We start from the raw sequence: 16,327 nt of genomic DNA, 5'->3' as shown, positions 1-16,327 counted from the left end.
AACTGCTCTTGGATGTAAATATAAGGGGGAAATAGCCCTCATGCAGTTGCCACTGAAGTACTGTGTCTGGTCCTCACAGTTTAGTCAGGATATAGCCAAACCGGATAAAATACAGAGATGAGCAACAAAAATGTTATGATGACTGGAGGACATGACATCTGAAGTGCACTATTCATCCGTATTAACCCCTACTTCTGCCGGTCTATCTTCATTGTTATGTAATCTTCATGCTACACATCCAGACGGGTGTTTTGGCTGAAAGCTGTTTAACAAATCCATCATACTGACAGCCTGGAAGAGTTTGGTTGAATGCGTGCTAACGGTTGGATTCTAATGGCGGGAAGCCTCTTCTTTCCACCATATATGGGAACTTTGCAATTGTTAGTATAGACTGACCCACTTCCCACATGGTATTCACCACAAGAGACATTGGAGGAATTGAAGGCATTCATAGAATTAAGCAGGTACTAAGGGTCCTGTCGTTGCCATTCCTGGCTTTATAAGAGTTTTCCTCTTATCACCCTGTAGTGCACACTCAAAACGATCGATCAAGGCACGTGTACAGGATGTTTTCATGCAAGTAAGTGAAAAATCAATTTATGTCCACAGAAGTAAACAGTAGCATTAGCTTAATCTCTCTAGAGTCCACAATGGGTTCCTAGATAAAGAGTATGACATTGGAAGTAGATCCGTTGATATGTGAGTTTATTGGTGCTCAAACACAAGTGAAGAATGGGATCCTATTTGCATTTAACATGAAACGTTTGTTTCCAATATGACAGAGATAGGAAAGGTGTTACTTGTTGAATGCCAATTGTGCACCAGTAAAGTCAGAGGAATTGTTCAAGAACGGTTTATCCTAATGAAAATACAATCCTTTAGTCGTACCAAAGAGATTATCCATAGTCTGATACTGTCTACCAACTTGATTCTGAATTTTCAGGACTATACTAATATGCGCTGTCTACTTCCCAGAAGTTTGTTGGAAGTTTTTAGTTCTTAGCCGACTTCTTAATGCCAATTCCACTCCTTTCCCAATATGTCATTTCAAAAAAGTGTCTTCTCCTTTGAAACTTTCATATTGATAAACACCAATCTGATGTAAAATACATGGGAAAGGCATTTTACACAATTTTCCTATGTAGCATAAACAAAATCTGAGCTCATGCAAGTTATAAATAGTTCAAGACAAGAGTGTGGCCAAGGAATTGCTGAATGAATAAATGGACAGTTGTATCAACATTAATCATCAGCTATTATAACAGGTCACTCACTGTCATTTGATTTGCATAACATTAAAACTATTTCCCCTACATTCTAATATTCCTCATGCCTCCTTCCCAGAGTTTTACATGGGGCCAACCAAGTCATACGTTAAACCCTGAGGTTCCACATCATTTAAGTTATGCTCTTTCACTTGTGATACTGCTTTTTTAGGTTGAATATTTTGACCATATGACCTCCTTTTCCCCCCTGGAAGCAATATTTTAAAATAAACACAAAATCTTTTGATGCAAAGGCGTTTCACCGGATTAAAATGAAATTGGAAGAGGAATTCAGTGCACCATGTAACTTGTGAAATCTTTTCGATTTGATTGAAGTTACAGTATCCTCAGGACTTATGTCTGCAGCTTATGTAATATTAACTGTTCTTCAATCAGAAGTTCATGAATACACTGCAGAATGAGAAAAGAGCTCATGACGTGAGCAGCAAGCACTTGGTTTTAACAAAACATAATTCCTAGAATCGATCCATCCTGTTAAGTTAGATCATGTTGTTCGCAGAGGTAGACAGGTCCAAAAAGTATGTACAAATCTAACCTCAATGTGTTTCTTTTTAAAATGTGACTACTGATGAAAACTTTAAAAAAATCACCTTGTAGCACTCAAACCACTTGATTTTCTATAGATTAGGAGAATAGTGGTATTTCATATGGGATGTCCAGTGTCAATGAAATTTTCATGTAAATTCTAATAATAATTCCCTACAGCACTAATATTTGTGTAGGCTACAAATACTGTATTAGCCATATTTGTCTCTGGCCTGATGGATATCTGCACGGATGCCTCCCCAAACAGCTAAGCGTGGCCCGGCCCCACCCCCATCTGACCCCTCCTGCTTCTCGCCCCCTGACGCCCCCCCCCCCCACCCGGGACTCCTGCCCCATCCAACCCCGTCCCCTGACAGCCCCCGGAACCCCCGCCCCATCCAACCCCTCCTCTCATTCCTGACTGCCCCCCGGTGACCCGTGCCCCATCCAACCACTCCTTCTCCCTCCCCGGACTGCTCCCAGAACCCCTGCCTCTGACTGCCATCCACCACCCCATCCAATCCCTCCTCTCCTTCCTGACTGCCCCCTGGGAACTCCTGCCCCCATTCAACCACCCATCCCCCGCCCTCTGACCGCCCCCCGCCCCCTGACCACCACCCCGAACTCCCCAGCCCTCTATCCAACCCCCCCTGCTCCCTGCCCCCTTACCACGCTGCCTGGCGCACCGGTGGCTGACCACGCTACAGCTGCGCCTCCCAGAGCACCAGGACAGGCAGCCGCGCCGCCCGGCTGGAACCAGCCACGCCACCGCGCAGCACAGAGACCAGGTCAGGCCGCGGCTCTGCAGCTGCGCTGCCCCAGGAGCTCGCAGCCCCACCGCCCAGAGCATTACATCGGCAGCAGAATGAACTGAGGCTGCGGGGGAGGGGGAACAGCGGGAGAGGGGCGGGGGGCTAGCCTCCCGGGCCAGGAGCTCAGGAGCCGGGCAGGAGGGTCCTGTGGGCCATAGTTTGCCCACCTCTGTGTTAGCTGAATGGACAATTAATCTTCAATTTCTGATTCACAGTTGGAAAGTTTTTTTCAGGATAGACTAAGTATCTGACAGATCTGTGCTTTTCAAGTCACTGAAGCTATGCACTGAAGCACCTGCACTGCTGTAAACTCTCTAGTGTAGCCACTCTCACCTGATGGAAGACAGCTCTTCCATCAACTTAGTTAATCCACGCCCCACGAGCAACTGGAGAAGCTCTCCCACCAACATAATGCTGTCCACCCTGTTGCTTTGGTCGGTGTAACTTATGTCGGTCAGGGGGGTGGCTTATTCACACCCCCGAGCGACATAATGTATACCGACATAAGTGGTAGTGTAGACAGAGCCTTAGAATGTGGGGCAGCCACATGAATTTAGCAAAAATGGCCTCCTTCTTTTAAAAATCCATTAATAATAATGTACAGAAAGTCTTACATTGATCTTCTCTATGATATCCCTGTTGTAATAATTATTCTTTTAATGTTTTGCATTAATCTAAATGTTTGCCACTTTGTGGCTGTTCCTGCTTGGCTCTCCCTGTATGACAATCACAGCACTTTGACATCATGTGTTACCTTAATACCCATGATTCTAAACAAAGCAATGCCAAAGGGAACAAAAGTTCTGTCAAGTCATTAAAACAAAACTGATGTATGATCATTTAGAGCTATTAGTGAGTGTTGCCAGCAGAAGCAGGTTGTGATTACAGAATAATATAATAGATTTTACTAAACTAAAATTGTGTATTTGTATTATTATTTCTTAAGCAATGTAAGCTTACATAGTGCTGTGCATTAGGAGAACTATGTCAAATAAGGAAGAGGCACTTTGCCCCAAAAGACTAACAGTCCCAAGGACGCAAATGGGAAATTGCTGCGCACTGGAATTCAAAAGCTAGTGGTGGGTGGTCATTGAAACTGGAACGTTTAACTGGGTGAATTTGAATAGGGACAGGTCCCGGGATTTGTTAGCTGGAAAGCTGTTCATGGTATAGAGAAGAAGGAAAAAAGTGAAGGTGGGGGAAGAAGTTAGAAGCTGTCAAGAGGAAAAAACATGGAAGAAGTGAAAGGAGAGGGGTTAGGGCAGAGCTGTGTGAAACAGAAGTTATACAATGTTCAGGTGAAGCTTTCAAAGACACCTGGTGTGGAAATCCAGGCTCCCTGAAGTCAATGGCAAAATTTCCATTGGCTTCGGTGGAGTAAAGGTTCCCCCCGCCCCCCAGGATTGTGAGCTAGACTTTAGTTAGGTAGAATGTAAGGAGAAGGGGATATTTTTCTTAACCCAAATGTTCTGATGTGTAGATCCGACAATAGTGGCTGTTGAGGTGGGTAAAGTCAATAGTAGGAGCCGCATTTGTCATGTTCACTTCTGGGCACTTCATTACCTAGATATTGACAAATCAGACGGAGTTCAGAAAAGAGCAACAAAATGATGAGAGAGGGTGGAAGGAATAACCTAATAGGCAAGATTATAAGAGTCAAATATACAATATACATGAGGAGTAAGATGGAGCATAACAGTGTACAGATGTATATGAATGATGTGAATACTATGGAGGGATATGAATTATTTAGAGTGATGGAGGAGGTTATCCATAGAAATGATAGGATGAAATGAAAAATGGGAAAATATAGCCTGTTTGTCAGGGGAAATGTCCTGACAGTGAGATCAATAAGGTGTTGAATAGTCTTTCAAAGGAAGTGTGGAAGCCTCCTTGCTTGAGACTTTTCGAACTAGACTGGCCAAAGCACTAGAAGCGAGTATAGGGAAAGAATCCTGCAGAAGACATACTAGATGACCTAATAGGTCATTTCTGTTTCTAATTTCTATACTTCTATTAATTTAAACTTTAGGCCTGCATCAAGATTCGAGAATGAGGAGGAACTCACACTTAGTGTCTGTCCCAACCAAAGCTCTACAGCATGTGCTGATGTGGGTGGGGATGGAGGGAAAGAAGCGTGGCCATGGATTGGCTTCCCCTAACCAAGCTCTAGTAACCAAGGATGAGATTTTTTTTCAAAGGCTCCAAGGGCACCTTTGAAAATATCCCCTCACATTGTGGCTGCAGCGTGCGTGGGGAGTGGGTTCATTGTGCACTTCCCCCCAAATCTAGTGTACCCATGCAAGATAGCCATAATAAAAACCTATTGTATATGCATACAACTTAACCATTGACAAATGTACATCCACACACACAGCAAGTGCCCTTAAAATCCCGACAGTTATTGCTCATATATTTATTTGCATTATTTAGGGTATGTGTGCTGTTTTCTAAATTTAGAATGGGGAATTACAGCAAATAGCATCAGTAATGTTTAAAGAACTAGCTTGCTAAATTGCAAGATTTTACGAGCATCTATTTGTCTGTGTGTGCCTGTGTGTAGATGTAATGCATATTTTTAAGAGGCATGGAAGAGCTCTCAAAACTCTCAAGATGGATTCCTGTCTGCTTTTCAGTCTTTAGAGGATATTTAACCTGTAACAGGCCCAGGAAGTCAGAGACTGAGGAATCAGCAACTAGTATTAGAATCTAACCAGTGTTTTTTCTATAGTACGTGTTTAGGGTTTAAAATTTGTCTGGGCTGTTAGTGTATGAAGCAATCAGATGCTTGATGATAACAGTTTACTCTTAACCGTTATCACCTTTGCCCTAAATTGTGGCATGTTGTAAGTTAAAATGTACCCTGCATTCTCACTGAAATCTGAATGTTGGAGTAGCGGTTGATAACTTCATCATTTATAAAAGTTTCCAGAAATTTTAGTGCCCATTTTTAACTGTGGGGAAATCAGGGTACTAGATTCTTTCTAAACAACTGTTTGTAGCAAAACACTTACAAAAATATCTTTAAGAGACTGTAGAGATGCATCTTTCTACTGATTTAGGTTGATTTCAATTGGAAAATTCTGTTGGTAATGATCACTGGATGAAGTGTATTTCAAATAATGGGGCATTTCCTTGTTAGCTGTGGTTTAATAGATCTATTTACTTCCCTGGTTGCTTTTAACCAATAAACTTTGCATTCTGTGACTGACTGACTTTTTTTTTTTTTAAACCTAGGTTAGCCTTCCCAATGACTCCAGCTGTGTGGAAGAAATATTACGGGTGAGTTTAATCCTTTTGCTCCTATATCATCTTCTAATTATAGTTCTGGTGTCTCATCTTTGTTCAGTAAGCTATACAGAGTTCACAATATTATATTTAAATAACACTATACTAGTGAGTACAAAATTAAAGAGATGCTGTCAAGGTTTGCTAGGCCCAAAATATTACCTATGTTGGGGCCAGTTCTACATACCCTCATTTCTCCTCTTCCAAAGCTATGTCTACACTACCGAGCCTATGTCAGCCTAACTATGGTGGCATTGACCCTTAGTATAGATGCTGTGTACACCAGTGGAAGGAATTTTTCTGCCGATGTAGGAACACCCCCTCCCCAAACGATGTTGGCTCTGCTGATTAAAGCACTCTTCTGTCGGCATAGCTGCATTTACACTGGGGATTTTGTTGGCATGTTTGGAAGCGGTATGTTTTTTTCCACACTTTTAAGTGTAGACCAATCCCAGGTAATTCCAGTCACGGTTCAGGGCTAGCTGCACTATTGACCACTCTCAGTCTCAATGAGTGCAGCCCCTTCAGGTGATCAGCCTCTTGCGTTCCCATCCTCTGGCAAAATCCCATGATTTTCCCACTCACAGGTCAGGTGCAAGGCTGCAACCATCCTGTGTACCAAACACGATTGCCCAGTGGTCCCAACTGGATTCAAGCCCTGCAAATCTGCCCTTCAGGAGCTGTGAGCAGTGGTAAACTCAGGTCTCAAAATAGCCTCTTGCAAACAAAGTATTGTTTAATCTTAAGAGCAGGAATAAAACGTAAGAAGAAATAGGGTTTTTAACATAACGAACAGTCTACACTCATGAATAAAATTTATGTATGCCTAGCTTATCCCAGAAACCCTGATCTTGGGGAATTTTGTGGGGTGGAGGGAAGGTCAGCCTGCACCAGAGTGGTCCCTGTATCTCTCCCTCTTTGTGCTTCAGGGCATGGGTTTTAATCCACTCCAAAGTCCTTTGTTTCCATTTCATGCGTCAGGACCGTCCATCCTGGGGTCACTGGCTACAATGCTGCTCTCAGGATAACATTGCAAAGGGATCGACACCTGTACTGTCCTTTTAAACCTCTGTGAATGGAGGGCTATCAGCAATGTTTGCCTGCTTTCCTTACTCCCTACAAACTAACCCATACCTGAGTTAATTCCTAATAAACATATAGCAAACACCACAATAACAATCAAACAAACAGATGGCCATATAATATTAGTAAAATAATACTGGCATTTCTCACTGGAGCTAGTTGGGAATTTTTCAACTAATCATTTTTTTTATCAAAAAGTACACATTTGCCAAAACTGTTCACGAAACAGAGTCAGTTACATGAATTTCCTCACTCAAACTAACATAGAGGAAAAAAGTTTATTCAGGTTTTTTTGATTCACAAATATTTTTTTTAATTTTGACTTCTCACCCCGGTTCAAGATGGAGAAAAAATTCTGAAGTCTTGAAAATATTTGCCGGTAGGAAAAACATTTTCTGCCCAGCTCAATTTCCCATGTTCTTCACCATCCCATTGAGACCAATAAGAATACTCAGTCCAGAGGAGTTTGCCCTTTTTATGTATGTATTATCTTTTGATGATGTCAATGTAGTTCTCCATGTGTTTCCAATGTTCCTCTATAATTTGCGGTCCCTTCTAATCCTATGATTCTATAATTCTAAATCAATGTGGGAAGCTAGCAGTAGTGTGGAATCTGACGATAATAAATGTGAAATTGTGTATCCCATGGAGTAATACATCCAAGGAAGGGAAAAAAACATTGGTTTCAAGCTTCCCAAGGGTTGTTATGTAAAGAATAGAGAGGGAGGGAAAAAATAAGGTTGAAAAATTATTTAAAATATTTTTTGTGTTTTTAAACATATTTCTGCATGTGTTATTTATATATTTCAATTATGCTTGTTAATATTGGAAGGAATTAACTGCTGGATGGGAAAGCAGTTATTTTCAGAAAAATAATGTCAGAAAGAAGTAGAATGTAAATTTTCCAAGGGTCAGTCATTCGGGTGCCTGTTTTAAATGCATGAGCCGCACATATACGCACAAAGCGCAAGAATATCTTATGGGAATCTGATCCTGTTCCCATCAAAGTTGATGGCAAATCTCTCACTATCTTCAGTGGCTGCATAGTGACCTACTGGTAGTGATCTGCATTGGCATGGACTGAGGTTACATTTCTCAGGCCCAGCACTAAAGCTTGTTGAAGTCAATGTGAGTATCTCCATTTACTTTAATGGGCTTTGGACCAGATACATACTCCCTAGGAGCCGCTCTTGCTCGTGTTCAGTAGCACCTTATTCCACGAATAGGCCTATTAAAATCAATGGAACTAAACTCAGTGTGAACAAAGTGCCAGAATCTGGTGTTATGCTAATAGGGCTGACTAAACCTGGCCATATTCTGCTCAGATACATCGGTGTGAATTCAGAGTAACTCCATCATAGCCAAACATTTTACTACTAAGGCTGCTTATCAAACACTTCGTAACTATTGGCAATCTCTGCTCAAGAGAGAACCAGGACTAGCATATTGCTGAGGTGTATTTGCAAAGTTGGGAGGGGAACTTTCTCAGAGCCAGCTGGTAATACGCCTGGCTCCAGCCTGTTGTGTCAAGCTCCCTTGAGTGCATTTCACCCCAGGTATTTAAGAAAAGTAAGGAAACTAAGCAATTTAACTGAGTTTCATCCCTAAGAAAGATTCAATAACTCTTGCATTTTGTTTGTCACAAGGCTTTGTATGTAGCAGAGATGTAAGCTGTGAGCTCTCTGATTTTAGAATTCTTTTTTTTTTAGGCTGATCTCGATTAGTGCTTTTGCAGACCTAGAGGTTTGGGATTCCTAATAGATGCTAACAAATAAAAATGGAGTTAAACTAAGTTTACGGTCAGAACTTAGCAGCCAAGTGAGGTGAAAAGGTCCTGTGTCCATTCAGACCCCTGAGTCTTCTGAGACAAAATTTCAGTGTTTCAGATTTCCTGAAACACTTAGCCACTTATGTCATCTTGTGTAAGTGCCTGAAGAACTGCTCATGATACCATAACTAAAGGTTAATGATAGACCAGTCTCCTGTTGATTTTGCTTTTCTAACCTGCATGGCTGAGAAGTTTTGTTTAAAAAAAAACGTTGCCTTCAAACTAAAGCCAATCTGTAAAAGTAATATGGTGCATTTGCATTGATTACAGGTTACCAGCGCTAGACAGATAGATGGAGATGGATAGATGGAGATAGATAGGCCTCCTTCTGTTCCAAAATATCTCTTCCTATTTAAAGACAATGTGATATCTGTGGAAGAGCAAATAAAATGAAAAAACAAAACCCAAGAAAATATTTTTCTTATTCATATGTGACTAATAATATGGATTTAAATTAGCCTGTAAATTGTTAGTCATATAAAAAGAGAATTCATTAGAAAATAGGCACTTTACAGACATGTAACAAAAGGGCAGTCGCTATCCAAAGAGTTTAGGGTCTAAACTAGGGGTTACAGTGGACGAGAAGCTGGATATGAGTCAACAGTGTGCCCTTGTTGCCAAGAAGGCTAACGGCATTTTGGGCTGTATAAGTAGGGGCATTGCCAGCAGATTGAGGGATGTGATCATTCCCCTTTATTCAGCATTGGTGAGGCCACATCTGGAATACTGTGTCAGTTTTGGGCCCCACACTACAAGAAGGATGTGGGAAAATTGGAAAGAGTCCAGCGGAGGGCAACAAAAATGATTAGGGGGCTGGAGCACATGACTTATGAGGAGAGGCTGAGGGAACTGGGATTGTTTAGTCTGCAGAAGAGAAGAATGAGGGGGGATTTGATAGCTGCTTTCAACTACCTGAAAGGGGGTTCCAAAGAGGATGGATGTAGACTGTTCTCAGTGGTACCAGATGACAGACCAAGGAGCAATGGTCTCAAGTTGCAGTGGGGGAGATTTAGGTTGGATATTAGGAAAAACTTTTTCACTAGGAGGGTGGTGAAGCACTGGAATGGATTACCTAGGGAGGTGGTGGACTCTCCTTCCTTAGAGGTTTTTAAGGTCAGGCTTGACAAAGCCCTGGCTGGGATGATTTAGTTGGAAATTGGTCCTGCTTTGTGCAGGGGGTTGGACTAGATGATCTCCTGAAGTCCCTTCCAACCCTGATATTCTATGATTCTATGAAATGAATAGATTTACTCCTGATTTACATCATTGCAAAGGAGAGGAGAGTCAAGCCTGCTGAGCATTCATTTACCTCACTTTGACTTTCAAAGTTGTGGCCAATATGGTTTTGGAATCAATACTGAGTACTGTGACCAGAGGCCAGCATCTGCTTTCATTTATACACGTGTAAATCAGAAGTAACAGTTTTGACTTTAATGCCACTTTCTGTTATCTTTGGTGGATCTGATGCCGTTAGATACCTCTAGTACTTGCATGACTGGAACACAGTGATTGAGACTGTAGTCATCCCATGCACACCTGCCTGGGGCTAGCCACAGTCTAGTGATATATGTGTGTAGGGAACCAAATACTGCCCGCAGATTCATTTTCAGCTCCTGTGCATTTCATTGTGGGGGCCGGGCAGGGAGCAAAATTTGTCCCAGTGAATGCAAGCTAACAGTGGTGTTTCACTGCAATGGGATTTCTGCAGAACACTGCAGGAATCTCCTTTAGGATGTATTAGCTCTGCCCTAGAAAATCTTGCTGACTATGCAGGAATTCAAGCCAAGTAAGTCTGCTCTCACTGCAAGAATCACTCTGAAATGCAGCCACCTCTGGAATGAAATAGGTCATTGTACAAAACACTACATAGAGCTTTAGAACAGGAAAAGGATACTTCATCCCTTTGAAATTCCAGGAGGAATTTTAGGAAGGCTGAATGTAATTACCCATATTGAGATTTAGGGGCCAGATCTTCAGCTGGTGCAAACTGGCCTAGCCCCACTAGAATCAAGATCTGGCCCTATATATAAAAAACAATCATTTCTGTGTTGCTAAATTGCTCTTTTTACAGTGAGGTAAACATTTAAATCTAAAAAGCTGCCACTATATAGCAGGGCAGAAGAATTCTAGAAGGTGTCTATTTCATGGTAGTGTAGTGTCAAGTAACTAGATAGATTTCTGAGATTATACAGACAGCTGTGATATTAATTAAAAGCTTTCTAGTCTAAAAGCAAAACAAATCCTAAATATAATTTAAATTGTAATTAGTATAAAAATGACTGGAGTTAAATGAGAAAAGTCTATAATTTATACTGTCTTCTATTCTTCTGATGACTAGCTCATATCTAATGACATTGGAGAATATGTAAATTGATCAGCAGGTGAAAATGCCCTTGACTGCGTAAATTATGTGTAGTATTACCTTTCTCATGCCATTTGAAAGCACTAATGGATTTAATATGTATTATCCATAGCGGAGGTGAGCTGTTCACAGAGCAAAATTAGCCTGTAACAGATATAGCCCATTATTTGCCCCTCAGTAATTGTTTTCTCTTCTAAAATACAAACCAACACTGAAGAACGATGCTAAACCTAATTATAATAATTGTAATTTGAAAAATACAGGTATGCTGTCCAGCGTGGTTACAAATGCACTTAGTAGCTGACAAGCAGTTTAAATATTTTCATGTGAAATCTGGGGGTTTGCTGAGAGGGACATGATGTGAATTTAAAACAATTCTACAGACGTCATTGGACAAGTGAATAATGAGCTGACTGGCCTAGTAAATCATGTGAACCTGTCAAATGTGGGAACACGTTGGGGAGGAGATGATGTCAAATAACAGTAACTTAGCAACCTAGCATTTAGCTGTCCAGAGAACGAGTAAGAGTAGCCACTTTTAAATAGCTGAGTAAATAAACGAATCCCTATGTCTTAGGTGTGCCGTAAAAATAGCCCTGTTTTGTGTCGAGTTCCTTCTTTCTGCTGGATAACGTGATTTATTATTTCTATTGAAATGAAAAAAGAGATTGAAAAACGAACTCCTGTGTAAACATGTAGCCATGCCCTTGTACCTCGGCTGGAGCGAAGGCTCAGGAAGCACTCCTTGAACAGGCAGTCACCTGCTTTGAAGACTACAGCGTGTTACGAGTACTTTCTCCCCCTCCCCCCCTTCCCCTTTAGACCTCGTTTATGAACCCAAAGACTTTTATGGGTAAAAATAATTAAAATAAAATAAAACAATTAGTTTCTCAAGAATCCCCAAAACAACAACTTGCCAACTTTAAAATAATGTTTTCTCAGTAGATGAAGGGCCATGACCGCTGAATGGTTCTCTCCTTTACAACAGTGTAAATTAGGAGTCGCTCCACTTCCTCCCGTTGCTGTACTAAGCTGATTTACCCCTGCATTATTCTGGTGTAAATGAGAGCAGAACTTAGCCCTAAGCCTGCATCTAAGCACAGAAATTCAGCCCACTGGGCCTATTACGTAGCCGGCACTCTGGAAATATGGGACTGCTGGGTGCTTGGTTCAGACCAGAGTTTTGTAGCTGATCTTGTTAACACCAGCAGGAGTAATGCCAGTGAAGTCAATAGAATTACTTGGGCCTGTTTTTCTGGTGTTTTACACCTTATATAGCCATTTAAACCAGTGCCACAGGGGGCCCTGTCTTCAGTTGAATTGGGGTTGGTCCAGGTCCGAGGGGAGGGCAAAGATGGCTGGCTGTATGCCATCTTATGCTCCCAATACTAGGGGTACGTCTATACTTACCTCCGGGTCCGGGGGTAAGCAATCGATCTTCTGGGATCGATCCCGGAAGTGCTCGCCGTCGACGCCGGTTCTCCTGCTCGGCGAGAGGAGTACGCGGAGTCGACGGGGGAGCCTGCCTGCCGCGTGTGGACCCGCAGTAAGTTCGAACTAAGATAGTTCGACTTCAGCTACATGAATAACGTAGCTGAAGTTGCGTATCTTAGTTCGAAGTGGGGGGTTGGTGTGGCCCAGCCCTAGGACAGTGACCCAGTGCAATGTAAACTAGCCTTGGGATGCTCTAAGTTACATCTGAGTCATTCTGGCAGCTGAGGATCATTGGAGCATTGCAGTATCCCAGCCATGTCTCTTTACAGTGGCAACGCTCCTCATTTGCCCCTATGGAAGGCTGGCTATACTAATTTTGTGCTAGTAGAGGATTCCCCTACGTGAGGGATATCATGATGTGACCACCTAGGCCAACTTTAAGTCTGCTGTGTTCTGTCAGATCAGAGCCAAGCAGACTTAGTGGGGGCGGGGGCAGGATCTGACCCTGGGAGTGCATAGCTGGTGTAAAATGCTTCCAAATAAGAATGGTGGTATTTTGCACCTGCTTGGCACAGAAAGGTTAAGGACCTCAGCAGTACAGACAAATGGAAGTGAGATCCGTTTCAGGCCCCAAGGAATTTGCCTACAGAGATCTTATTTTGTATTTTTAAAATATTAAGCAAATTAGTTGGCAATGCACTTTGAAATGCAAAGACTGGTAATTACACAACAAATCTATTCTGGCCTATCTATAGTGGAACAATAGAAAGATTACAAACAGATAAAGGGAGCTTACCCTGTACCTATTTCCAACACAATATTCAACTCTGTTTTCTTATCTCCTTGAATGTAATATTTTAACACATATTTTGTAGTGCCAAATTGAAACGTTGCCAATTTCAGTCACATTATTTAATTCCACTATCGTTGCCAGATTTAATATTACTGCTAAAATTACTATAAAGTAAATTGGCACCATCACAATGAACACAACATTGACTAGCATTTGGCAATGTGTTAATGTATCTGAAGAGAATAAGGTGATTCTCATCTGTCAAATGAATGAAAATGTACTAATTTGGTCCCATTTCCCATGCTCTTCACCAGCTCTGTTATACAAAAAGAACCACTTTGTAGGCTTTTTTTCTCTTTATAATCACCTCAGGAGTGAGTTAACATAGATTTTAATGTCTCACATGATGTACATCCTTGCTCCCATTAAATACACTCAGTGTCATGGCAAAGATTGTAAGAAAAATGGAAAACTGCACAAAAGGAATCCAGGTTGGGGATGAAGAGGGTAAGATTACCATTAACGAAGGGAAAATTGACTTAGGTGAAATAGAGCCAACCTCAAACATTGGTCAAACCTCTAACTGAAGTCAAACTGCACCTCTTTGTGGTGTTTGAAAAAGTTTGGATAGCTTTATATAATATTTTCAAATGCCTCTGAACTTTGAGGACCAGAGAGAACTGAAAGCAAAAAAACAAAATACTCTGAGAGAGGCAGTTCATGGGGCTTCTTACATTGACTGGCAACATGAACTTTTCTCACAAGCAACAGAGGGTCCTGTGGCACCTTTAAGACTAACAGAAGTATTGGGAGCATAAGCTTTCGTGGGTAAGAACCTCACTGCTTCAGATGCAAGTAATGGAAAAGCTTATGCTCCCAATACTTCTGTTAGTCTTAAAGGTGCCACAGAACCCTCTGTTGCTTTTTACAGATTCAGACTAACACGGCTACCCCTCTGATACTTTTCTCACAAGATTACCACTCCAGATTTGCAGGCCCAAGGGGCCCGAGTCTCCCCTCAGTTACGTCAGTGTACATAAGGAGTAGCTCCATTGAATTCAGTAATGACTTCATTGAAAGAGAGGAAAATCAGAAGGAGGTCAATCCAAGTGGCGCTCAATCTGCCAGGAGGCAACATCCCTTTGGGATTCACCATGGTGATGATTTACAGTGTTATGGCCCTTCACCAAAGCTGTACTGAGTATCCTCTCTTGAGAGCCTCAGGGAGTACATAAATCCCTTGTGAAAACTGTCCTAGGAAGCTTTGAATGTATTCTACCTGACCGTCCTGAAGTACCAGATTACAAAGTGATAACAACTTGTGACCTATGGAACAAGCTTCTATCAAGCATAAGAGCCACTAGAGGCTAGCATGCTCCACTTCTATGTACTATGAAGATAAATCAATCTATAAATAAAGTCATGTTTTGAAACACACGCCATTAAATATTTCTCTGTTCTCCAATGAATCATTTCTGTATTTCATCTTATCCTGTCATAGTGAAACACAGTAAATATGGGCATGAGTGTTTAAACTGCTGGCAATGTTACCTTTCATTTAAGTAGATTAATAAGGCGTAGTTTACATAACAAATTCTGTGCCTTGGGCACAGAAATACGACATTGCAAACATATTCGAATGGAGCCATTAGGGTTTGTGAATGAGTATTTGTTTTACAAACAGTTGTGGTATGAAATGACAGAACCAATAGCATTTTCTGTCAGATCTTTATCTTATACGGTAGAAGGGGAGGGCTGCACTCTGTCAGCCTTCAGGGCAGGGACTGCAGGTTTAAAGCAACAAGCTAAGATCTATGATGTACAGCTGGTGGGAAACCCCATTATAAATTAGCCAGGTCAAAGGAGTTGGTTGGTCTGTTGAAGGATAACTTGGCCCCCATGTAGTTAGCTCAGAGAGATCGCATGCTCTTTTCTCCTTCTCTCTCTTGGTATTCAGGGCTGGAGTTGGGGCTAAACAGGCCAGCAGTAATCAAGGGAAAAGGCTTGGAGCATGTGATTGGATGCCTCTTTAGAAAGCTTATCCCCAATTATGCCTTATGGACATATGTTGCACAGCCCCAGTGGAAACTCCAGGAAGCATTGTGTATAATGCATCCCAGCGCTTACTACCATACAGTAGGAGTGTGATCCTCACCTCCACAGTGAGCAATACCACAAGGGCAGTGTGGGCTCATCTCCTTCTCCTTCCATCCAGCCTCCCTACCTCTTTGCCAAGACTTCCCTCAAATCTTTCCAGCTGCTGTTGTCCCTGCTGCAGTAGATCCCTCAGTAGATCCCTGTAGATGTCTAAGAAGGAAGATTGGTGCTTCCAGGGATAAATTAAACCCAGCTGTCCCTTGCAATCCCATGAGACACAGAGGGGGATGGAGTGTTGGAATCTCCTGTTCTGGGAAAGGCGGGCCCCACTACAACTGGTTTCTGGAGACATCCACTGTGACCCTCTGTATAATGTACAAGAAACTCAGAAACAGGCCCCAGGTTTGGAAGGGAAATAAAAACCTCAGATTGGCAAGGAGTAGGGGACTAAAATAGGGAAAGAACGAGTTAAAAATTACTAAGGCAAGTTAGATGTCTTCAAGTCACCAGGGCCTGATGAAATACATCCTAGAATACTCAAGCTGATTGAGGAGACATCTGAGCCATTAACAATTATCTTTGAAAAGTCATGGAAGTTGGGTGAGATTCCAGAGGACTGGAAAAGGGCAAATATAGTGCCAAGCTATAAAAAAGGGAATAAGGACAACCCAGGGAATTACAGACCAGTCAGTTTAACTTCAGTACCCTGAAAGATAATGGAGCAAATAATTAAGCAATCCGTTTTCAGACACCTAGAAGATAATAAGGGGATAACTAACTGTCAGCATGGGTTTGTCAAGAACAAATCATGTCAAACCA

General features: G+C 41.9%; 1 protein-coding gene across 5 annotated transcripts in view; it reads left to right on the top strand.

The window, feature by feature from the left end:
* AFF2 (ALF transcription elongation factor 2) overlaps positions 1 to 16,327 on the top strand; it is a 392,067-nt gene that overhangs the window by 210,044 nt on the left and 165,696 nt on the right. For all 5 annotated transcript variants that reach the window (XR_010590298.1, XR_006174660.2, XM_024106004.3 and 2 more), the window contains one exon: positions 5,861 to 5,905. Coding sequence is in view for 3 of the 5 variants with exons in the window: in XM_024106004.3 (XP_023961772.2) it covers positions 5,861 to 5,905 (45 nt within the window). In the remaining 2 variants the exon portion in view is untranslated. The remainder of the gene's footprint in view (positions 1 to 5,860; positions 5,906 to 16,327) is intronic.

This window comes from Chrysemys picta, chromosome 9, assembly GCF_011386835.1.
Source record: "Chrysemys picta bellii isolate R12L10 chromosome 9, ASM1138683v2, whole genome shotgun sequence".
Taxonomy (NCBI): domain Eukaryota; kingdom Metazoa; phylum Chordata; order Testudines; family Emydidae; genus Chrysemys; species Chrysemys picta.
Note: the sequence above shows the minus strand (reverse complement) of the source record. Positions and strands in the feature narration are given on the sequence as shown.